Here is a 25,815-nt window from a genome sequence, read left to right on the forward strand (position 1 = left end):
CAATATTTTTTTTCCTTCCACAGAATCTCTTCAACATGCTGACATCCTCCAAACAGACTGATTGTTGTTCAACAATCTGTAATTGGTGGCACATTTGACTAGAGCAATGGCGCATATTAACCTGCATTAGGGATTCGGCTTGTGCTTCATCCGTCAATGGATAGAGCAGTGTTCATTCTGTGTAGCAGATCCCAACATTTGCTGCAATCAATATAATGATCTGATATTACGGCCAATTTTGTTGTAAGGAGCAATGCCCAAGCATAAAATTATTTTTAAAATTTAGAGCATTACAACATATAAATATTTTGATAAGAACAGGCCATTCAGCCTGTTAAAGCTTGCCAAGTTCCTCTTCACATAGTGTGTTAAAATAGCTATCGAGTTTAGATTTGAAAGTCTCTGAGGTACTGCTCTCAACTACATAAGTAAGTAGTTTGTTCCATGTGTCCACAACTCACTGTGTAAAGAAATGCTTCCTGATGTTAGTCTAAAATATCCCCTTAACCAGACTCCACCTGTGGGCCCGTGTCCTTGTTGATAGATTAACTCTGAAGTAGCAGCTGGCATCCATCTTAATGATTATGATTTTGAACACTTCTATCATGTCTCCTCTCCACGGGAAACATCGTTTCCACATCTACTCTGTCTAGGCCTTTCAACATTTGAAAGTTTTCAATGAGATCACTCCTCATCCTTCTAAATTCCTCCAAGTACAGGCCCAGAGCCAGCAAACATTCCTTGTATGATAACCCTCTCATTTCTGGAATCATCCATAGTGAACCTCCTCTGGACCCTCTCCAATGCCAGCACATCTTTTCTAAGATGAGGAGCCCAAAACTGTTCACAATACTCAAGGAGAGGCCTCACCAGTGCCTTACAAAGCCTCAGCAACACATCCCTGCTCTTGTATTCTAGATCTCTTGAAAAGAATGCTAACATTGCATTTGCCTTGCTCACCACTAACTCGATCTGCAAGTTAACCTTTAGGTTGTTCTGCACAAGGACTCCCAAGTCCCTTTGCATCTTAGATTTTTGGATTTTCTCCCCGTTTAAAAATAGTCTGCATATTTATTTCTCTTACCAAAGTGCATGACCATGCATTTTCCGACATTGTATTTCATTTGTCACTTTCTTGCCCATTCTCCTAATCTTTTATAAGTCCTTCTACAGCCTTCCTGTTTCCTCAACACTACTTGCCCCTCCACCAATCTTTGTATCATCTACTAACTTGGCAACAAAAGAAGCAATCCCAACACCAAACCCTACAGAACACCACTATTCACTGGCAGCCAACCAGAAAAGGATCCTTTTATTCCCACTCACTGCTTCCTACCAATCAGCCAGTGCTCTAACCAGTCCTTCTGCAGCCTACCTGTATCTTCAACACTTCCTGATTCTCCACCGATCTTCGTATCATCTGCAAACTTGGCAACAAAGCCATCTATTCCATCATCTAAATCATCAATATTGAATTGTCTTTATTTGTTACATCCTTCATATACATGAGGAGTAAAAATCTTTAGTTTTGCTCCGTCTAAATGTGCAATTTATAGTAATTTGTGATAAATAGCAGGTTCAACAGGACAGTCAATATAACATAGAAATGCAATTGAATCAGCGTGAATTGATCAGTCTGATAGCCTGGTGGAAGAAGCTGTCCCGGAGCCTGTTGGTCCTGGCTTTTATGCTGCGGTACAGTTTCCCAGATGGTAGCAGCTGGAACAGTTTGTGGTTGGGGTGACTCGGGTCCCCAATGATCCTTTGGGCCCTTTTTACACACCTGTCCCTGTAAATGTCCTGAATAGTGGGAAGTCCACATCTACAGATGCGCCGGGCTGTCCGCACCACTCTCTGCAGAGACCTGCAAACGAGGGAAGTACGGTTCCCATACCAGGCAGTGATGTAGCCAGTCAGGATGCTCTCAGTTGTGCTCCTGTAGAAAGCATTAAAAAGTAGCAGTCCCAACACCGACCCCTCCAGAACACCACGAGTCACTGGCAACCAACTAGCAAAGGATCCTTTTATTCCCACTCGCTGCCTTCTACCAATCAGCCAATGCTCTAACCATGCTAGTATCTTTCCTGTAATACCACGGACTCTTAACTTGGCATGCAGCCTTGTGTGTGGCACCTTTTCAAAGACCTTCTGAAAGTCCAAATATAGAACGTCCACTGTTTCCCCTTCATCTATCCTACTTGTAATCTCCTCAAAGAATTCCAACTGGTTTGTCAGGCAAGATTTTCCCTTGAGGAAACCACATTGACTTTGTCCTATCTTGTCCTGTGTCACCAAATACTCCATAACCTCATCCTTAACAATTGACTCCAATATCTTCCCAACCACTGAGGTCAGATTAACTGGTCTATAATTTCCTTTCTGCTGCCTTCCTCCTTTCTTAAAGAGTGGAGTGACTTTTGCAATTATCCAGTCCTCTGGAACCATGCCAGATTTCAATGATTTTTGGAAGATCATTGCTAATGCCTCCACAATCTCTACTGCTACCTCTTTCAGAACCTTAGGATGCAGTTCATCTGGTTTGGGTGACTTATGTACCCTTGGGTCTATCAGTTTTTTGAGCACCTTCTCCCTTGTAATAGTAACTGCACTCACTTCTCTTCCCTCACACCCTTCAACATCTGGCACACTGCTAGTGTCTTCACAGTGAAGACTGATGCAAAATACTCTTTTAGCTCATCTGCCATCTCTTTGTTCCCCATTATTATGTCTCTGGCCTCATTTTCTAGCAGTCCTACATCCATTTTCATCTTTTTTATTTTTACATGCTTGAAAAAGCTTTTACTATCCACCTTGATATTGTTTGCTATCTTGCTTTCATTTTTCTTTCCTAATGATTCTTTTAGCTTCTCTCTGTAGGTTTTTAAAAAGCTTCTCAATCTTCTATCCTCCTGCTAACTTTTGCTTTGTTGTATGCCTGCTCTTTTGCTTTTACATTAGCTTTGACTTCCCTAGTCTGTCAAGGTTGTACTATTTTGCCATTTGAATATTTCTTTGTTTTTGGAATACATCTATCCTGCACCTCCTTCATTTTTCTTAGAAACTCATGCCATTGCTGCTCTGTTGTCATCCCTGACAGCATCTCCTTCCAATTTACTTTGACCAACTCCTCTCTCATACCACTGTAATTTCCTTTTCTTCACTGAAATACTGCTACGTCAGTCTTTACATTCTACATACCTAATTTCAAGTTGAACTCAATCATAGTTTGATCACTGGCTCCTAAGGGTTCTTTTACCTTAAGCTCCCTAATTGGATGAAGGCATAGAAAATAACATCAGCAAATTTGCTGATGATACTAAGCTGGGTGGCAGTGTGACATGTGATGAGGATGTTAGGAGAATTCAGGGTGACTTGGATAGGCTGGGTGAGTGGGCAGATACTTGGCAGATGGCGTTTAATGTGAATAAGTGTGAGGTTATCCACTTTGGGAGTAAGAACAGGAAGGCAGATTATTATCTGAACGGTGTAGAGTTGGGTAAGGGAGAAATACAAAGAGATCTAGGAGTCCTTGTTCATCAGTCACTGAAGGTGAATGAGCAAGTGCAGCAGGCAGTGAAGAAGGCTAATGGAATGTTGGCCTTTATTACAAAGGTTATTGAGTACAAGAGCAAGGAAATCCTCTTGCATTTGTACAGTGCCCTGGTGAGACCACACCTGGAGTATTGTGTACAGTTTTGGTCTCCGGGGTTAAGGAAGGACATCCTGGCTGTAGAGGAAGTGCAGCGTAGATTCACGAGGTTAATTCCTGGGATGTCTGGACTGTCTTACGCAGAGAGGTTAGAGAGACTGGGCTTGTACACGCTGGAATTAAGGAGATTGAGAGGGGATCTGATTGAAACATATAAGATTATTAAGGGATTGGACAAGATAGAGGCAGGAAATATGCTGGGAGATGCTGGGAGAGTCCAGTACCAGAGGGCATGGTTTGAGAATAAGGGGTAGGTTATTTAGGACAGAGTTAAGGAAAAACTTCTCCCAGAGAGTTGTGGGGGTCTGGAATGCACTGCCTCGGAAGGTAGTGGAGGCCAATTCTCTGGATGCTTTCAAGAAGGAGGAACTAGATAGGTATCTTATGGATAGGGGAATCAAGGGATATGGGGACAAGGCAGGAACCGGGTATTGATCAGACATGATCTCAAAATGGCGGTGCAGGCTCGAAGGGCCGAATGGTCTACTTCTGCACCTATTGTCTATTGTCTGATTGCCTCTGGTTCATTACATAACACCCAATCCAGTATAGCTGATCCTCTAGTAGGCTCAATGACAAACTGCTCTAAAATGCCAACTCATAAGCATTCAACAAACTCGCTCTCTTGAGATCCATTACCAACCTGATTTTACCAATCGACCTGCATGTTGAAATTTCCCATGACTATCATATAATTTGCCTTTTGACATGCCTTTTTTATTCCTGTTGTAATCTGTGGCCCATATCCCAGTTGCTTTTGGGAGGCCTGTATATAACTGCCATCAGGGTCCTTTTACCCTTGCAGTTTCTTAACTCAATCCACAAGGATTCAACATCTTCTGATTCTCCGTCACATCTTTCTACTGATTTGATGCCATTCTTTACCAGCAGAGCCACACCACCCCCTCTGCCTGCCCTCCTATCCCTCCGATACAAAGTGTAACCTTAGACAGTCAGCTCCCAACTTTAACCATCCTTCGGCCGCGATTCAGTGATGGCCACAACATCATAGCTGACAATCTGTAGTAGTGCAACAAGATCATCCACCTATTTCTTGTACTCTGCATATTGAGATATAACATGTGAAACAGGCCCTTTGGCCCATTTATCATGCCGAACCATTTAAATTGCCTATTCGCATTGACCTGCACCCGGACCATAGCCCTCCATACCTCTACCATCCATGTACCCGTCCAAACTTCTCTTAAGCATTGAAATTGAGCTCCCATCCACCACTTGCACTAGCAGATCATTCCACACTCTCGTAACTGTCTGAGTGAAGAGGTTTCCCCTCGTGTTCCCCTTAAACTTCGCACATTTCACCCTTAACCCATGACCTCTAGTTGTAGCCCCACCCAACCTAGTGGAAAAAGCCTACTTGCCTTTGCTCTATTTATACTCCTCAAATCTCCCTTCAATCTTCTACATTTCAAAGAATGTAGTCCTAACCTATTCAATCTTACCTTATAACTCAGCTCCTCCAGACCCAGGAACATCCTTGTAACTTTTCTTTGTACTCTTTCAACCTCATTTACATCTTTCCTGTAGGTAGCTGACCAAATTGGCATCTGTGGACGTAAACAAGAGAAAATTTGCAGATGCTGGAAATCCAAGCAACACACACAAAATGCTGGAGAAACTCAGCAGGCCAGGCAGCATTTATGGAAAAAAAGTACAGTCAACATTTTGGGCCAAAACCTTTTGGTAGGACTGGTTCCTCAGCTTTTTTTCGCCAGTCCTGCCGAAGGGTTTTGACCCGAAGTGTTGATTGTACTTTTTTCTATAGATGTTGCCTGGCCTGCTGAATTCCTCCAGCATTTTGTGTGGATGTGAACTTCGCTTCATTGAGGACATTTACAGCAGCAGGTGCATAAGGAAGGCCTGGAAGATAATCAGGGACACCAGTCACCCCTACCATTAACTGTTTCAGCTGCTTCTGCTGGCAAACTCTACCACAGCATTAAAGCCAGGACCAGCAGGCTACAGGACAGCTTCTTTATACAAGCCATTAGAATTATAGATTCTCATGACTGTACATTGCGACAGAGTCATAAGACAAAGAATTTTACACCTTCATGTTGTGGGATGGATGTAAGATTTAAATAAATTCAATGCAATTCAAAAACAACAAAGTTAATGTCCTGGAGTGGCCAAGTCTGAGGTCAGACCTCAATCCAATTGAGAATTTGTGGCTGGACTTGAAAATCTAAATTAATCCCATTCTTCCACATTCCCATCAAGTCTCCCCAGATTCTACCAATTGCAGGCAATCGGTACTGATCAGTTAACCTAGCAACCGGTACTGGTTTGGGATGTGAGTGGAAACTGGAGCACCCTTTGCACTGAGTAACACTAGTGCACGTGCGCACACACTCACTCTCACTCTCACACTCACTCTCACTCACTCTTGAGTGATGGTTACTTTGGAGCCTGTTTTGACAGATTTGGCATAAATCAGGAATATCAAACTTTGAGAAGTCCACTCCTCTTGTTCTATCAACCTTGTTGATAAGGGTAATTTTATACATATTTAAAAATGATTACAGTATTGCTTATCAAGCAATGTTACATTCCATTGGTTCTTAAGTGTACTGCTCAATTACTGTACTTAAGTTTTATAGGCATTTTACAGATTATAAAGACAAATGATAACCTGAAGTCTGAATTTCTTTCCATTGAAGTGTATGCAAAAAGCCTTTCTAATTGTGAAGGTGGTTCCATGAAAGTGACTTGGCTTTTATTTTGTTTGTTCAACATTCACTTCAGTTAGTTTCCCTGTCTGCGATTGCCCATTTCTCTATCTATGTTGGCTGCCACTGGAAAACATGTCAGCCTTTTTATCTAAGGTGGGGTCCCTAGGAACTGAAGTGCAGTGACCAGAGCTGCAAGAAATACAAGCTCTGCCCGCCTCTATCAGGGAATTGAGAATTACTTACATTGCAGCTTCCACAGCTGGTTAGGATATCCCTGCCAATTTCTATGCCCTGACTATTCAATTCAGTGGTATGAGAACCAGAATGCATGCTTTGTGTTCACCCCACCCTTCTTCAAAAAAAGATGTTTTGGATTTGGTGCTAATTTGTAATTGGATGGTTCAGACCCAGGCTATCTACTGATCGCCAGAGCTTGGCTCCCACACTGGTGGTTTAAGCATCCATTCCGAAGTGCCTTCCTCCAGATAGAAAACATCTGTGTCCACTGCTTCAGAAATGATCTAAACTCTAAACTATACAAGCAACAGATAGCATTTAATAACATTTAGATGGCCACAACAAAATTTGCTGTTTCTGTCAATGGTTCATTTAACAAAAGGGTGCCTGATGTTTACTTCCATTGTATTCAGTTGAAAATTGGTTATTTTTGAAATGCAAGAAATTGTTTACCACTTTTATTTTACCTCCTAACTTGGCTGTCAGTACAGCCATGTTTTTAAAGTAAAACTGTTTGACTAGTTTTCCCACTGACACGCTTATCAGCATCGTAAGCACACTGGTGACATCTTCCACTCCCTTAATCCCCAGAAGCTGCAACACTCTTTTCCATCTTGAAATCTTGATTCTGTTTCTTTCATGAATCCAGTCAATAGCAGAATCTCTGCAAAACACTTTTCTTCATGTGTAAGGATTTAACCCCACATCAATGTAAAGCAAGAGACTGTTTATCAGCTGCCAAATGAAATAGATTTGCTGTAGGATGAAGTGCCAGTGAGCAGAGGAATAGATTCACCTCATCCAAACAACACCAAGTCGGTCCTGTATTTCAGCTGTCTAAAACTGTGCACAATCTGACTGTTTTCCTTGTAGCAGTTTGGTTTGTATATCATGCTATCAATAGTCATTACAAAGAAAATTTCAACTTGGGCAATAATTTGGTTGCACCCAGTTCCAGTCAGCTAAAATGTGGAAAGCATTACACGCAAAATACTTGAGGAACTCAGCAGGTCAGGCAGTGCCTATGGAGGAGAATAAACAGTTGACATTTTAGTTGATGGTTATGTTGTGTGGGTGATCTGAATCCATTTCTGTTGAGCAATGAATTACAGAGATATACAGCTTAGAAGCAGGCCCTTTGCCTACTGAGCCCATGCAGATCAGCAATCACTAAATCTACGTTAATCCCATTCTCCCATGTTCCCACCAACTCCCCCCATATTCCACCAATTACTGGAATCTGCAGTAGTCAGTTAACCTCACAACCTGTACAGGTTTGGGATGTGGGAGGAAACTGGAGCACCCTTTGCACTGAGTATTTCTACCATGAACTTTAGAGAGCAAATTTGTTCCGTTGTTAATTTTAAAATATTTACTATGTGACCTGCAACACACACCAAATGCTGGAGGAACTCAGCAGGCCAGGCAGCGTCTATAGAAAAGAGTAAATAGTCAATGTTTCCGGCAGAGACCCTTCTTCAGGGCTTCCTTCTGAGTTCCTCCAGCATCCTGTCTGTGTTGCTGTGATTTCCAGCATCTACAGATTATCTCATGTTTGTGATTTACTATGTCACTCCAAATTTACTATCCTTTTTTTTAGGTAAGGGGACCAAAACTACATGGTATTCCAGTTGTAGCCCCACCAATACCCTGTGAAACTGTAGCCAAACCTCTCTAACCTTAAACTCAAATCCCTTTGCCATAACTGCCAGCAAGCTTTTTATTTGCTACTTGTTGGACCCGCCTGTGAATTTTTATGATTCATACATTAGAACACCTTGATCCATGTGAACTTTTAGATAATCTGCTTTCTGGTTGCTCTTACTGAAGTGCATGATGTTACATTTCCCCACATTTAAACTCCACTTGTCAGGTTTTGGCCCAGTTACTCAAATGTGTATTTATCCTGTTATAGAATCCTAAGCATTCATCAGAAAATAACCATTCATCTATTTTCATATCATGGTAGACTTGGAAACCTTTAATTTCATTCCCATCACTGGGTCATTGAGGACCAAGATCCAATCCCTTGGGCATTCCAATATTATATCCCTCTAACTCGGGTTCCCAACCTTCTTTGCGCCGTGGACCAATACGGTTAAGCAGTGGGTCTGTGCACCCTAGGTAAGGAACCCCTGCTCTAGCTGAAAAGAGGTCCATTTATTCTAAGAGCAAACACGAGGAAATCTGCAGATGCTGGAAATTCAAACAACACACACAAAATGCTGGTGGAACACAGCAGGCCAGGCAGCATCTATAGGGAGAAGCACTGTCGACGTTTCGGGCCGAGACCCTTCGTCGACAGTGCTTCTCCCTATAGATGCTGCCTGGCCTGCTGTGTTCCACCAGCATTTTGTGTCCATTTATTCTAACTCTGCTTTTCATGTGACAGCCAAGTTTCATTCTGTGCTAATACACTTTCTCCAATATCTTGGGCCCTTAATTTATGTACCAGTCTCTATTTTGCATCTTATCAAATTCCTTTTGGAAAACTAAATGCTTTATATCTACAGGTTCACATTCCTATCAACTCTCCACTTTACATCCTCAAACAATTTGACCAAATGTGCCAAAGCCTTCCATGTGACTAGGTGTAAATATACTGAGCTTTCTTTAATGATCAGTGATTTTCTCTATGATTATTGACTCTGGCATCTTGCCAGTAATGGGTATTAAATCAACTGGTCTATAGTTCCCTGCCTTCCAAGTTGGAAAAGCCATAGTTCATACCCAAATATGACAGAATATTGCTAAATGGACCTTACTATAATATCCCTGAATGATGTCAGTACGAAGTTTTAGATAATGTCACCTATGTGGCAACTATCAGTTGTAATGTACAAAATCCTGAGATATGGTACCTGCAAGGCAGCATGATGTCATTAATAGAAACTGTTAGATAGGTAGCTTGTGACCAAAGGAAAATTGGCTGGAGTCACTGAGCACTTTAATGCAAAAGTGTTTATTAGGTGTGTCAAAAGCAAACATACAAAAAATTAGCAAAAAGTACTCAAAACTGCTAATATTTACAAACAGATCTACCAGAAAACACAATAATAACTCCATACTATTTTTGGCCAGTGCGAACTCCTTGGCAGCTTCTACCTCTCCCCTCTCCCCCCCCGATGAGCCAGATTTAAATTGGCACTAAGCCATACCATCTTAGTTGCCAACAAAGTGAACTTAAGACTACACATGAACCAGAATATGATGCACCCTACAATGTAGTTATGATTATATTACAAAGTAAACAGAAGCATCTACCTTAAGTACAGTATATACACAACATATAGACATCCCCATTACTAATGAGATGGAATATTCTGCAGTGTATGGCAGGAAAGGCATCATAAAGCCAACCCTTTGTTACAATATACCGGGGAAGACATTGAAGTGTGCACACTCAGCACAACAACAACAGAATGACAAGGCAATGTTTGTGAGTGTAAAAGAAGTGCATTTACCAAGTGCACAACAGCAGAAAACTATGTCTGGTGTCTGTGAACACACAGGCTTTGAGGCTAGAGAGGAGCATCTATGTTGATGGGACCTGTGGGAAGGATGGTGGCTTCTTGCAGGTTCTGGTATAAAGTAAGAGTTAGAGATACAAAAGGCGACAGCAGGAAATCAGACCACACTAGAACATCACCCATCTATTTATGTTAAATGAACATTAATCCAGTTTTTAAAATTTTACCCATAATATCATCAACTTCTAAATTCTAGCACTTACCCACACACTACGGGATGTGGGAGGAAACTGGAGAATCCTGAGGAAGTTCATGCATTTGCATGGAAAATCTATGAACTTCACACTGACGGTGCCTGAGGTCACAATTCAAACTGGGTTACTGGTGCTGTGAAGCAGCAGCTTAACTTGCTGCAATTCTGTGTTACCCTAGTAGGTATAAGTTTGTATGCAAGTAAGAATTCTACTGGCTGCATCAGCATCTGCACAAGATCAAAAGAAGCTGCAGATTGTTGTGAACTCAGCTTCATCGTGGACACTAGCCTCCATGGCATCCAGGACATCTTCTAGAAGTGATGCCTCAAAAAGGCGGCGTCCATCATTAAGGATCCTCATCACCCAGGACATGACCTCTTCTCATTACTACCATCAAGAATGAGGTACAGGAGCCTGAAGCCACACACTCAATGATTCAGGAACAGCTTCTTCCCCTCTGCCATCAGATTTCTGAATGGACATTTTTTGCATTACTTATTTAACTAGTATCTATATTTAGTGTAATTCACAGCTTTTATTATTACGTATTGCAACGTACTGCTCAAATTTCACGACATCTGCTGGTGATATTCAACCTGAGTCTGATTTCACCTGCTGTTTGTGCCTGTTTTTTTTTCACTAATACAGTTTTATTGTATTGTAGCCTCTTAGCATTTTAAATGTTGGTTGTGGGGGTAAGGAAAAATTGTGATTTATGTAGAATCCCAAATGCCATTGAAATTTATTAATGACTGCTTAATATCAACTTGATAAATTCAGAAGTGCAAGTAATTGTAGTAAGTCATTCTGCAGGACAGTGTGATATGGGTCCTGGTGCAGTGTTGTTTAACTATTTTCTAATTTCAAAACAACGACCTGCTAACTACATATTGAGTGCATCATTGCTATTGGATTCTTTCCTGTTCTTTTACACACAGCCTTGTACCCATCCACAGATGGACTCCTGAGTGTTACAGGTTATAATTTATGCCAACCCATGACTGTACCTTTTGCTGTGGGAAAAATTGGCAGTTTTGTTTGCTTTAAATAAATGTAGATTTGGAGATAATTGTATTTGAATAATATAGAGTTACATAATTGAACCTCAACAAGAACGAATGAAGATTTGCCAAAATTAGTTTTAACAGCAGGAAGTCTGCAAATTGATTTACTTAATGACCTTATAATATAATGTGATTCTGCTGATAACTAAAGCAATCTATTAGATGTGAAGGTCCCGCTTTACTGAAGCATTTTATGTACCGGTGCACTAAATTGAATCTTGATTTTACAAACGAATAGAAGCAAATTAAATGTTGTTTTGGTAGCATGAGGAAATATGACTTCACAAATCTAAATACCAAATCTATGAAATGTTTAAACAAGCAGTCTGATTGTTGGTGTCCATTCAAAAATAATTGTAAATCTCATTTCAAAGTTGTGTATAACATGATTTAATTCTGTCTCATGAAATCATCTTATCCATGTTATTTCTTATCAGCTCCCTAACTATCAGTTGAAAAAGCTTTCTTTTCATCTGGTCATATTCCAGAATTACCTCTTCTGCAGCAGCATCATCATCACCATGTGCCGTGTCTAAATGATGTAACGATCATGGTCTTGGTAATTTTTTTCTACAGAAGTGGTTTGCCATTGCCACTTTCTGGGCAAGATAGGGGACCCCAGCCATTATCAATACTCTTCAGAGATTGTCTGCCTGGTGTCAGTGGTCGCATAACCAGCACTTGTGATATGCACCAGTTGGTCATACAACCATCCATCACCTGCTTCCATGACTTCACATGACCATGATCAGTGGCGGAGGTTGCTAAGCAGGTGCTACACCTTGCCCAAGGGTGACCTGTAGGCCAGCAGAGGGAAGGAACTCCTTGCGTCTTCTTTGGTAGAGATGTATCTCTATTCCACCATCCAATCTCTGCAGGATCATTTCTGAATGCTATCATTTATTTTAGCCACCAATGTGATTTTCTTTTGACAGCAGTATATGGAGTCATGGATGCAGGTTGGAAACAGGCGTTTTTGGTTCGCCAAGTCCCCGCCAACCATTAAACTCCTTCTCCCTGTGTTCTATCAGCACACCCAGATTCTATCATTCACCTATATATTAATTTCCCACAGCAAAAGGTACAGTCATGGTTTGATATAAATTATAACCTGTAACACTCAGGATTCCATCTGTGGATGGGTACAAGGCTGTGTGTAAAAGAACAGGAAAGACTCCAATATCAAAAATGCATTCAATATGTAGTTAGTAGGTCATTGCTTTGAAATTACAAAATGGTTAATTTTGCTCACCTTAAGGATATAGGAAGAAACTTAGAGACCTAGCACCATGGTCCTGAAAAACGTTGTCTTGTTTTTTTACTGAGTACTGTACCAGCAGTTATGGTCAAAATGTCAATAAAAAGTGACAACTTGACTTGACTTGCAAACTTTGTTTGCAGACAGTATATGCAGTCTCCACAGGGACAGCACCCAAGGTTAGGATTTAATGCAGCTCTCCAGGTTCTACCATCTGGGCCTCTTTGCCGTTCTTGAGACATTCTTGCAGCGCAATAAGTTCAGTGCTTTGACAAGTGCAAACTTGGCTGTGTGCGTACCCTTCTCTCATCTTAAATAACTCACTACCAGAGACTTGACAAAATAGCTGAATCTTCCCTGACTGGTTTCCCCAGTGTGATGTGTTAATTGATCTTCAAAGGATGAAGCCACGCCAATATACTGTGTGTGTATTACTTTGTTCATGCTCTTTCTTTTGTGATCAAATGTAGTCTAATTGGAACTAGGCTGTAAATAAGTTGATACAACACACACAAAATGCTGAAGGAGCTCAGCAGGTCAGGCAACATCAATGGAAAAGAGTAAACAGTCAATGTTTTGGGACGAGACCCTTCATCCATAGATGCTGCCTGGCCTGCTGAGTTCCTCCAGCATTTGGTGCATGTTGCTTGGATATCCAGCATCTGCAGATGTTCTGTTGTTTGTAAATAAGTTGACCTGTTCCAGTTCCTGTTTAAGGCTCATACCTTCTTTCTTCTTCATAAATATTTTATTATGTCCACATAATGAAAACTTGCTGTGGTTATACTGTTCAGCCAATTACTGTTGGAAACGATTCACAAATAACTCTGTAATATACATGCAAACTGAATCTTTGACTGTTGTTGAAGAACATGTAACTATTGAGAAGAATGTCAGGAGAAATACCCTCAAACAAGATGCACTTGAGTTATTAATTTAAGAAATTACAATGATTGCAAAGGTGTCTAATAATTATGTTCTTTCATTACAGGGAGCACAAAAGAAGGTCCTAGATGTGGCAAATATGTTGGGAATGTCAAATACTGTGATGCGTCTGATTGAGAAACGGGCCTTCCAGGACAAATTCATCATGATCGGTGGAATGGTTGTGACCTGCATTATCATGGTCTTGGCAGTTAAATACTTGACATGAGCAGATGCCTTTGTGATGCAGTCTTCTACAGGAACCGTCAGTAATTCCTTGAGAAGCTGGCCAAATCTGTCTGGCTCATTGCTTTCAGAATTGCTCCCCTCCCTTCAGCCTGCCTCAAACCTTTTACAGGACCAAATTTGGATAACTGATCTCAATGAACAATTTAGTGTGCACACTTAGCAATAAAGCTTCCAATTGTTTCTGACAGGAAGACTGATCAAAGTCCTGATGAAAGCTATTAATTCTAGTTATAGTGATTAAGATAATGGATATCAATGAACTTTATATTCTTGTACCTGGAAGAGAAGAATATTTCAGTCACTCTGTACATTGATTAAAATGTTTTTAACCTGGAAGCTACCTTTTGGCAGTCGTCTCCTCTCAGCACTGCCACCCCTATTTTTTTTTCCTTTTTCAAAAAAAAAGTTAAATAATTGCAGATATTTGCTGTGGCGGCTTCAAAACCAGCACTTCCCAATATAATCTGTTAATCCTTGACTGTCAAAGATTGGATTCTAGGAATGCCGTGAACAGTAAGTTGTGCTTCAGAAACTGGCTGGCCTCTGTGCAATTTCCCAGTTTCTTGAGGTCAAAGGGGAAGAAGTCCCTATTCCAGAGTTCCACCAATTCCAAATCCATTCCAAGGCTGATTTCTGTGGTTCGTGTCCACTCATCTAGACCTTATATTAATGTTTTGAAAAAAGTAAGAGAGATTTCCCCCTTGTTCCCCCCAATAAAGTATCCTGCCAGTATTTCTTCCTCATTCAACATTGTTTGCGGCGTTGGAGTTCGGAGCTCAGCCCTGACGTCCTGTGCAAGGGGTCTGTACGTTCTCCCTGTGGAATCCGTGGTTTTTTTTGGGTGCTCCACTTTCCTCCCACAGTCCAAAGATGTAACAGTTAGTTGGTTAATTAGTCGTCGTAAATTGTCCTGTGATTAGATTAGCATTAAGTCAGGGATTGTTGGGGTTTGCTTGGTGGTGCGGGTTGAAGGGCCAATTCCTCACTGTGTATAAAAATAAATAAGCAAATCTTACTCAGAAAACAATTAGATGTGGCACCCTGCTTTGAGCAATTGGCCAACAATAGCCACCCAGTGACACCACTGGCAGAAGATTGTAACTGCAATACAAGCAATTTTAGATAATACAGGTCAAAACTCAGCAGTCTGTCACTCTTGACCTGACCATTGCCAGATCACAGAAATTGCACCTGATGATCTTCCTCTGAGTAGAAGAATTGTTTTTAAAGTATATACACTTCCTGGGTTACCTAAAGGTTCTGAGAACTAAGTGTAACCCAAAGTTTCCATAAGTCAGAAACACTGTCGACATGGGAGGGTTAATCAGTACAGATTTAAATTTTAGATCTTTATTAGATCATGGTTAGAATTAATTAATTAGTACAAATCTGTACTACAAATTTAAAACCACAGTGCTAGGTGAGAGAATGTCAACCTGTATTGAGACATTTGATGATGGTCGACTCTAACCATCTGCCACAGCTCAAATGATGGGTCCCAAGCAGTGCTGCTCAGCAAGTGTGCGAGATATCCCAGTCCCTACCTATTAGAGATAACACAATGATCATTTTCAAAGAAAAGTCAAAATATGCAGGGAGCTTGAGGGAAAATGGGGATGGATATACTTAAAATGTCGCCTTTAAATATTTCCATTATTGCTGTTTGAGCCTGTATTCATTATAAAGCAACAAACTGTTTTTTTCAGTCTTGATGGTCTCCAGATGTCTTCAGTGTGGCAATGGCATATTATAAAAGTGATGTCCCATTATGTATCAGTACCTAAAGCCCATGGGTCTGTGTTTGATGAAAATATGTGATGTGAACTACTCTTGACTGAAGCAAACTGTTTGTTGACTGCATCAGACTGTGACAACTTTCCACAGAAACATCTCTTGTTTGGCCTGCACATACTTCAAAAAATATCTGCTGTACAGTAATTAAAAAAAAGCCTAAATGGCATCCTTGCTCATTATTCCTTTGTCTCCATTTGAATGTTTTATTATATTTACTGAGTGAAGAGAAAGCATTTTCTTTTCTAACTGGAGAGTGGCCTAAAATTATATTTTAAAAACATTAAAATGCCCCAGTTTATATAGATACCCAGAGACAAATGTAAATCTACTAAAAATGCAAAGGTGCTTTAATGTTGGCCACCATTAAAGTATAGCATGTAAATTTGTTGTAATTTGTGTTGTGGTTATGATTAGACTGTGAATGTATGAAAACTGATAAGAACTTAATCCTGCAACTACACTCCCTATAGCTTGTAATTTATGTTGATGTTCTGTTTATCAGACTGCAAATCCTGTCTTTTCACCTCAGTAGTTTGTGACTGTAACATGTATATTTCAATCCAAATTTAATGAAGATTTGCTGGCTCTATTAACCCACCTGGGCAGAGTGGAAATTGAAATAGGTGAGTGTGCTCTCAGAAGGGAGGTGGACTTAATTTTCTGTCTAAGATCATTTTTAGGCAGCTCCTCAGATCCAGGCTGATTTATTTCCACTCCAGTGCTATGGATTCTTTGGTGGCCAAGAAGGCGAATGTTGGAACTGCGGATTCTTCCATGGGTAGAGTTGGAAGTGTCGATGTGGCAGGTAGCTGAGCAGTTTATAAGGTGACCTGCCCTTGCCAATGCACGTACAGCTTTCCTCTGTAAAATGAATGGACTCTAGCTTTTCAATGTTCCTCCACTTTAAGCAATCCTGAATCTGAAATTTTGATAGGTAGGTACATTTAATATCAGAAAAACGTATACAATATACATCCTGAAATTCTTTTTCTTCGCAAGCATTCACAAGGACAGAGGAGTGCCCCAAAGAATGAATGACCCCAAAGCCCCCACAGCTCCCCTCCCACGCAAAAGCAGCGGCAAGGTAACAAACCCCCCCCCCCCCGCTCCCCCACCAGTCAAAAAAACATCGGTACCCTCCACAGAGCACTCAAGCATCGATAAAGACACAGACTTGTAGTGCCCCAAAGAATACTCGTTCACCTGGTAATTCAGCATACTATAGGCTCACTCTCTCTAATAAGGGAAAAAGAGGTGTCCCTGTTTCACAGTGAGAGGAGAGACATAACCATCAACTCACTGATTTATGGTGTTAAAAGTCTGTTGCGTCGCTTTTTCCAAGATGCCCACTGTAAGTAGTCCAATCCATAGAAGTTTATAAAAAGGCAGGCTTTGTTGCTGCCTTTGTAGATGATGGTTTTGTGCCAGATCTGAGGTCCTCATTTTGAAATAGTTTTTTTCCCAATTGTCCAATGTCTGTACTGATGCATTGAAGCTGGCATCAATGTCCACTTTTGCTCAACAAAGACAAGGCAGTGGTCCATGTTTCCTCTGGTCACACCACAGCAGCGGAAAGTTGATAGAGGACCTTTGATAAAGATTTTGAACGTAAATCTTGCCCTCCTTTCAAATTTCCTGGAAAGAGCTGACATGGCTTGGAGCTCAGCAGGGATAAGCATATTGTCTCCATGTTAGGGTAACTTTGGGTTCAAGTTCTAGTTTATTATTCAATTGTGCACATGTATACCACCACGTGAAATAACATTCCTCCAGACCAAGGTATGCAACACAGTGCACGTAACTCTCACACATAACACATAAATTAATATCGCCACAAATAAATTAACAAATAATATGGTGTAAGTTGAAAAAGTAAACAGTATAATGCTACTTGCCCTTCATGTGTGATGAGACCTGGGTGGTGATAGGGAGTTCAGTAGTATTATGGACTGGAGAAAGAAGCTGCTTCCTATCCTTGTCCTAATGTTATGGTACCTCCTGGTAGAGGTTCAAAGAGATTGTTGGACAGATGGGAGGGATCTTTGACAATGCTAAGGGCATTGTGTTATGGTATGAGGTTGCTGTGGATTAAACAGTGCCTGTTAATTTTGAAATTAATTGACACTTCCATGGGAAGTTTTGGAGGTTAGATGAAATGTGGCAAGAGGATTCAGAAATGTTGGCACAGTGATGTGACACCGGTCTTCACTGAGAATGATTCTGTTGTTTGGTATTGTGTTGTGGACCCAGTGTAAGATGGAGGCAATTTTTCTCCTGGCAGTTGAATTTGAAAGAGGTGCACTGAATGATTGAGTCAAAGGCTGCAAAGGCTAAGTATGATGGCAAGTGCTGCTTCCTGCTTTTTTCTTGAAGTTATTGCTTGGTGAATTGATCCATTAGGTCACCCTGTGATTTGGAAATAGCCCACTGGGAGGCATTGGTTGTGTGGGACCCGGACAATGACTCTCCTTGGTGGGAAGATCCCTGTGCAGTTACCACAGGCAGGTTTGGCTCTTTCTTGAAGATAGTTGTGATTATGTTGTCTTTGAGATTCCCTTATTCACATCCCAGATGTGAAGATAAGATAGTGGATTTGTGACTGAACTCTTCACGGCCAAGGTTTAGTACTTCAGCAGGGATTCCATCAGTTCCTGACATCTTGTTACTTTTGGCTGTGTAGTCAGGAGTGGTGGGTAGAGTTCTTTGGGAAAGTAGAAAAGGGTTGCAGTTGAGGAGGGTTTTTGAAGTGTTCCTTCCAGCATGTGCTAATTACATCTCAATCCATGATGAGTTCACCCCAGTTCCAGGCTCTCAGTGAGTGCTGGTGCTGTTGATGGCTTTTACAGCACTGAAGCGTCTGATAGCCACTAATGAGGTGCAGAATCTTGGCAAATTTCTGATTTAAATTATGGGAGGCCCCTGTATGGCTATGCACACTTCTCTGCTGCATTCTCCTCATGCCCAAATGACCCAGAATGGTCCAAAGCACAGTAATTTCTGCCCAGTTAATATTTCAACTTACTTTGCATCAGTAACATTGTGATTTGCTCATCTGTCATATTGGAAACAAGTATCATTGGGTGATGTTTCAAATATTCAGTTAATTTCCTCTATTCATTTTTAGATTACTTTTGCAAAACAACCCTTTTGGGGCAATTACTGTGCAGAATGCTTGCTCTCATTTTAAAACTAGTTTCTTCATGATGACTGTGGCATATTAATTATTTTTATTGTCTGTCAAGGGTCTACTACATTATCATTTCAGTTTCCTATCTCCTATCACTGCCAAGTGAGCTGGAATATGTATCTCAAGCACATTTATTGCACCCAAAAGAATTATTTATACTTTAGTGATATTAACAGGGATTAGATTTAATAATGTAATATAATACAATTTCATCCCCTAGAGTTTGGAGTCTGTTGAAGTCCATACTTGCTCAATGTGAACTTGCCTCAGAATTGATTACATTTTAAGCTGTGCATCCTGAAATGGTCAGACATTGGTGTAGTTTCAGTGTGTGAGATCCCAGTCCATGGGAGTGCCCCTATCAGATGAACAACTTAATAACATGCTTACCATGGGACTGTTTGATACTGACAACTGTAAATTTATCAGGCAGACTCAAAAGAACCAATAGAAGTAATGTTTGGCCATATCCTAAATGATATAGTGCAGATAAGAAAGGATGCAGGCTGATAATGTGTTGCACCACATTAGATAGCTCAACATTAACTTCACTCTATTTCAATCATGTGATTGTTGACTCTGCTGTTTACACACAGTCTGAGTATTGAACAACTTCCAGAATGTTTTACAAAGCAAAGTTTGCACTGCATGCTCTTCGAATGCAGAGTGTGTGAAAAGTCACAGGCACTGGCTTGCAGAAACCTTCCCTTAATTTAACAGGGAAGATCTGCTCCAATTCTAAAGAGGAAAGCTTTGGGAGTGTGGGAAGGGGAAAATAATTAGGGATTACTACTGCTAGTTATACATGCAGAAGATGAACATATCCATCTGTTACTTTAGCTGTAACAATATTATTTAGATTGTAATAGCACAATGCATAAACAGCATTATTTTGAATGGGTTTAATTACTTTCTATTTCCATCATTTCAGGCATTGATGATTCCATTCTTACATTTATGGAATATTAACATTGGAAAGTCCAAGAAAGTGTTTAAATGGGACAAGTGAAAAGGTTTTCAGACCAATCAATATCTGCCCTTTGATGGCTGATATGATTTTCTTCCAGAACCACAAACTATCGTCTTTGCCGGTCCCCATTTCTTTGACTGTGTCAATATTATTAAAAGAATCACAGTTTGCCATGTAATTTCCCCTAGCCCTGAGTATTGGAAGATGATGAGTTTATCACAGGATCATGTTAGAGTATTGTGTTCAATTCTGGTCACCTCATTATAGGAAGGATGTGGAAGCTATGGAGAGGGTGCAGAGGAGATTTACCAGGATGTTGCCTGGTTTGGAGAACAAGTCATATGAAGCAAGGTTAGCAGAGCTGGGACTTTTCTCTTTTGAGCATAGAAGAATGAGAGGGGACTTGATAGAGGTCTACAAGATTATGAGAGGCATAGATAGGGTGGATAGTCAGTAACCTGTTTCCCAGGGCACCAATAGCAAACACCAGAGGGCATATGTACAAAATTAAGGGAGGGAAGTTTGGGGGAGACATCAAGGGTAAGTTTTTTTACACAGAGGGTTGTGAGTGCCTGGAATGACTTGCCGGGGATGGTGGTGGAGGCTAAAACATTAGGCACATTGGACAGACACATGGATGAAAGAAAAATGGAAGGTTAAGGTATGAGGCTATTAGTTCCATCATATGCTGCATGAGGAAGATCTAGCATGTCCTTTGAGCACCTGGTTCAGAGTTCTGCAGCTACCACTTTGGGTGGATACACAAATGCTTTAATACCATGAGGGCTTCTGCCTTGACCGCATATTCAGGCCCTGAACCCCAACCTCTGCTATGCTCTGCATGAAAAAACTCTTCATCTGAACCCATCATTGTTTTAAATCCACACCTCCTAGTTTTTGATCTATCAACTGAGGGAGCCCAGGCTTTCCTATTTATTCTTTCTGTGCCCCCCCCCCCCTTAATTCTATGCACTTTGGTTGAGCCAACCTTATCCAATCTTTCCATATGTTCCTGATGTTCAAGATCTGGTAAATATTTGCAAAACTCTGCCTGTCACATTTTTCATACAGATGCTCTGTTCAAGCTGCAGTCTAATTGGTCACGTGTACAACTCAAGAAACATCATTCTACCATTTGTTCAATGCTCTATTATTAAATGCCTTGGCATGAACTAGATGGGCTGAAGAGCTTATTTCTGTGCTATACTTTTCTATGACTGACTCTAAAGGAAAGTATTCCATTTGCATTTTTCAACCATCCTATTGATATGTCCAGCAACTTCTGTGGACATTCACTCCAGGGTCCCTTTTTATCTTTTAGACCATTCAATATCCTACTGTTTACTTTCTTGCCTTGTTTAAAACAAGCCCTCACAATGAGGTGGGCTTGGGTAGTTTAAGCAAAGTTGAGTTAAGAGTGGTGGGGCTGGGGGATGGAAGGAGATTAATTCATAATAACCTTGAAACTTGGCAATTAGATTGGTAATCAGGATAGGGCTGGAAGAACACGAAGTACATAAAGTTTATGAAGTGGACTTGGTAATGGAGAAAAGGATGAGGCAGATAGTAAAAGAAGGGAATGGGAGGGTAGAAAGTTAACAGAGGTGTTGGTCGAGCTTCAATGCAAGCCAGAAGGTAAATGGGGCACCAGAGATTGCAGATGCTGGAATCTGCAGCAAAACTGCTGGGGGTGAGTGGGACTTGGAGTGGAGTGGAGGACAGGCAAAATGTTTGATCTTTGTAAAACTGAGCTTGTAGAAAGATGGATAAAGTGAGATGGTTAGCAACTCTAAATTCCTGGGTGTTATCATTTCAGGGGACCTGTCCTGGGCCCAGCACACAAGTGCAATTACAAAGAAAGTGCAGCAGCGCTTCTACTTCCTTAGGAGCTTGTGGAGATTCAGCATGACGTATAAAACTTTGATAAACTAATACAGATGTGTAGTGGACGGTATAATAAGTGGCTGCATCACAGCCTAGTATGGAAGCACCAATGCCATAAAATGGAACATCCTACAGAAACTAGTGGATACAGCTCAGTCCATCACAGGTAAAGCCCTCCCCACCACTGAGCACAATTACATGAAATGCTGTCGCAGGAAAGCAGCATCCATCATCAGGGACCCCACCCCCCCACCACCACCCAGGCCAAGCTCTCTTCTCACTGCTGCCATCAGGAAGAAGGTACAGGAGCTTTAGGACCCACCCTACCAGGTTCAGGAACAGTTATTACCCCCTCAACCATCAGGCTCTTGAACTAGAGGGGATAATTTCACTCAACTTCACTTGTCCCATCACTGAGCTGCTCTCACAACCTGTGGACTCACTTTCAAGGTCTCTTCACCTTACGTTCTCAATATTTATTGCTTATTTATTTATATTATTAATAGTTCTTTCTTTTTGTATTTGTATAGTTTATTGTTATTTGCATATTGGCTATATTTGCATATTCTATGGAATTATTGAGTATGCTCACAAGAAAGTGAATCTCAGGGTTGTATATGGTGACATAAATGTACTTTGATAATAAATTGACTTTAAATTTTGAAGTAAGTTTGTATGTGTTAAAGAACAGAGTTAGGATGTGGGAGAAGTTCAATTATTCTCATCAGTAGGTTGATGAAATAAGCCTAAAGCTCATTTCTGGTTCCCTGCTCCCTGCTAACTAACTCATCATTCCTCTAGATTTTTTTTATTAGCTTGGAGTGGTAGCTGGAAATAGTCTAGTTTCTGACTAGGAACAGCACAGAGATCAAATGAAAACACTCTGCATGTTAATACATTAATTTTTATATAGATTTCTGAGTTTACGTGTTCCTGTGTGGATGAATGATGACACCCAGAGTAGACTTATGGCCTTGTCTCTATCATTTGACAGTTTACTGGCAATATATGGTGCCTGCCAAACTCAAAAGTGAGGGTGCAAATCTCAAATGTAGCAGCATCCAAGAGGCATTTAGATAGACATATGAAGAAGAGAATAGAAAAATGCAAAAAGATTCAAAAAGGCAGCATCCATCATTGAGGACCCCATCAACCCAGGACATTACTAGCATCAGGGATAGAGGAACCTGAAGACAAACACTCAACATTTTAGGAACATCCTCTTCCCCTATATATATATATAAAATAAATGTGTATGTATATACTTACTAGGTGAATACCCCAGACAGCAGGCAGGGAATATGAGTGAAGCAGAGCCGGAGGACCAGAGGCCACGGCAGGGCAAGCCCCTGCAGGGGATGCACCATCGCCTGATAGTCGCCGTGGTTGACATAAGAAAGTCCTACCAATAACAGGAAATGGCAGGGCTGAGGGACAGCACAGAGGCGCTGTTCATGACTGCACAAGAACAGGCGGTGTGCATGAGCAATAGAAGCAGGGGTCTATCACACCAGACAAATCTCAAAATGCAGACCGTGCAAGGGATCTGCTGAAACCATCCAGCACCGGCCTCTTGAACAAAGGGGATAACTACACCCATCTAAGGACTCATTTAGCTTGTCATTTCATGCTCGTTACTTACTGCTATTTATTTATAAATGCATTTGCACAGTTTGTTATCTATTGATCCTGTTTACAATTTCTGTTCTATAGATTTGCTAAGTATGCCCGCAGAAAAAGAACCTCAGAGTTGTATAGGGTGACGTGTATGTACACTGATAATAAATTTTACTGTGACTTTGACACATAGTAGCAGGGTGCAGGATGCTGGCAGGGACAGCACACACTGAACGGCACAACCAAGTTGCAGGAATTGTGCACAGGAACATCTGCAATGAGTATGGATTGGAATCTCCCAAGTCCAAATGGGAAACACCTGAGAAGGTAGTGGAGAATGACAGAGCTAAGATCTTATGGGACTTCCAGATGCAGACTGTTAAGCAGGTAGAGGCCAACCAACCTGACAGAGTAACACTGGACAAGGAACAGAAGAAAGCTACAGTATAGATGTGGCAATCCTGAATGACAGTAACATCAGGAAGAAAGAACATGAGGCACTGGAAAAATTCCAGGGCTTGAAAGAGCAGATAGAAAGGTTGTGGAAGGTTAAAGCCAGAGTAATCCCGGTGGTGATAGGAACACTTGGAGCTGTGACACCTGGACTGGGAGAGTGGCTTCATTAAATCCCGGGAACAACATCTGAGATCTCGGTCCAGAGGAGCACACTACTAGGAACAGCAAGGATACTTCACCGAAACCTCAAGCTTCCAGGCCTCTGGTAAATGACCTGAGATTGAGGGAAAAATACGCATACACATCACTCATAAGGAGTGGGAAAAACTATTATTATGTATTACAATATACTGCTGCCACATAAGTACAAATTTCACGACATATACCAGTGATATTGAACCTGATTCTGATTAAAACGTGCCAGCAGATGGGATTAGTTTAAATTGGCATCATGGTCAGGACAGACAAGATGGGCCAAAAGGCCATTTTCTGTGTTTGACTATTCTATGTTCTAAAACACAAAATGTAGAGGCATCACTTTAACATGAACCTGCAAGGTGGCCTGCAATTTTGCTCTGATTGTAACCTTTAATTGCTTTTCAAGTTATCTTGATTTGGTTTTCATTGCACCTTGTAATCAATTTTCAGTTTGTTTTAAATATTTGGCTTGTGAAAATTGCCATTGAGCACACTGAACTAAATAACATAGCCATATCTCCTGATAAACTCACTGACATTCTTGAGCTTGCTGCCACGTTAAAAATCCAAGGGTCGTCAGGCATGAGGACTGAAGTAACCGGTGATATGAAAACACTGGAAGGGTGTTTGGGAAGTGAGCTAGTTCTAACCTGCCTCGAACACAGAAAGTTCAGGCCACATGTTGCTCCTGTCCTGGTCCTACCAAGCAGATGTCCTGGCTAACAAAGCTCACCAATGCTTCTAATTCCTCAGGAGGCTAAAGAAATTTGGAATGTCTTCATTGACTCATTAAGTTTTATTGATGCACCACAGAAAGCATTCTGTTTGGCTGTATAATGGCTTGGTATGGTAATTGCTCTGCATGTAACAACAAGAAACTTCAGAGAGTTGTGTACACAGCTCAATATATAGGAACCTGCTTCCCCTCTGTAGACACTGTCTATACTTTCTGCTGCCTTAGTAATCATAATCAAAGGCCCCCCCAACCCCGAATATTTTCTCTTCTCCCCTCCTGCCTTCAGGCAGAAGATACAAAAGCCTGAAAGCACATACAACCAAACTCAAGGACAGATTCTGTCCCGCTGTTATCAGACTCTTGAATGAATCTCTTGTATGATAAAATAGACTTTTGGCTCACAATTTGCCCTGTTATGATCTTGCACTTTATCATTGATCTGCACTGCACTCTGTTGGTAGCTTTTACATTTTATTCAGCGTTGTTATTGTTTTACCTTTTTCTAGCTCAATGCACTAAGTAATGATTTGATCTTTTTGAACAGTTTGCAAGACAAGCTTTTCACTGTGACAATAATAAATCAATACCAACATCAAAGCCAATAGTCAGGTAGTACTGGGGTTTTGGGGGGGTTGCTGGAGTGGCATAGCTTGAAGGGTTGGAAAGGTCTACTCCCCACTGTATTGGTAAATAAAATTAAAATAAAACCTCGCCAAATTCCCTAGGAGATAGCAAAAGCATCAGGTCGCTCAATTGGTCTAGAAAAACGTCAACAAAATCAAAATTACAGGCTGCAGTCGATCACAGTTCAGGAGAAGAAGCATATTTAAAAGAAGACGTAGTTTCATGAGCTGTCTGCAAGATGTTGTCGTTGGTCACAGTGGTTGCTGGCACGATCTAGAAAATTCAATCTATAACTAGACAATTCAGAATTGCCCTTGATGATTCCTCATGGCAGAGCACAGAGTCCTTAACTTGAGAATACTAGCAGGGAGGGAGTCCAGCACTGAGCACGTCCTGGGGTCTTCATACCACCAACCTGCAATGTTAGGATCTTTGGGATCCAGTATCTGCACCTTATCCTGGTGAAGTGCTGGGCCCTGGAGATTTCTACC

The 25,815-nt window shown here is 41.0% G+C and overlaps 1 protein-coding gene across 2 annotated transcripts in view; it reads left to right on the top strand.

Annotated features, from left to right (window-relative positions):
• The window catches only part of gosr2 (golgi SNAP receptor complex member 2), a 76,803-nt gene extending 60,972 nt beyond the window's left edge, over window positions 1-15,831 (top strand). For both annotated transcript variants that reach the window (XM_073070715.1, XM_073070716.1), the window contains one exon: window positions 13,677-15,831. In XM_073070715.1, coding sequence (XP_072926816.1) covers window positions 13,677-13,838 — 162 coding nt within the window. In that variant the 3' untranslated portion in view covers window positions 13,839-15,831. The remainder of the gene's footprint in view (window positions 1-13,676) is intronic.
• Window positions 15,832-25,815: the final 9,984 nt, after the last annotated feature.

This window comes from Hemitrygon akajei, chromosome 18 (assembly GCF_048418815.1).
Source record: "Hemitrygon akajei chromosome 18, sHemAka1.3, whole genome shotgun sequence".
NCBI lineage: Eukaryota > Metazoa > Chordata > Chondrichthyes > Myliobatiformes > Dasyatidae > Hemitrygon > Hemitrygon akajei.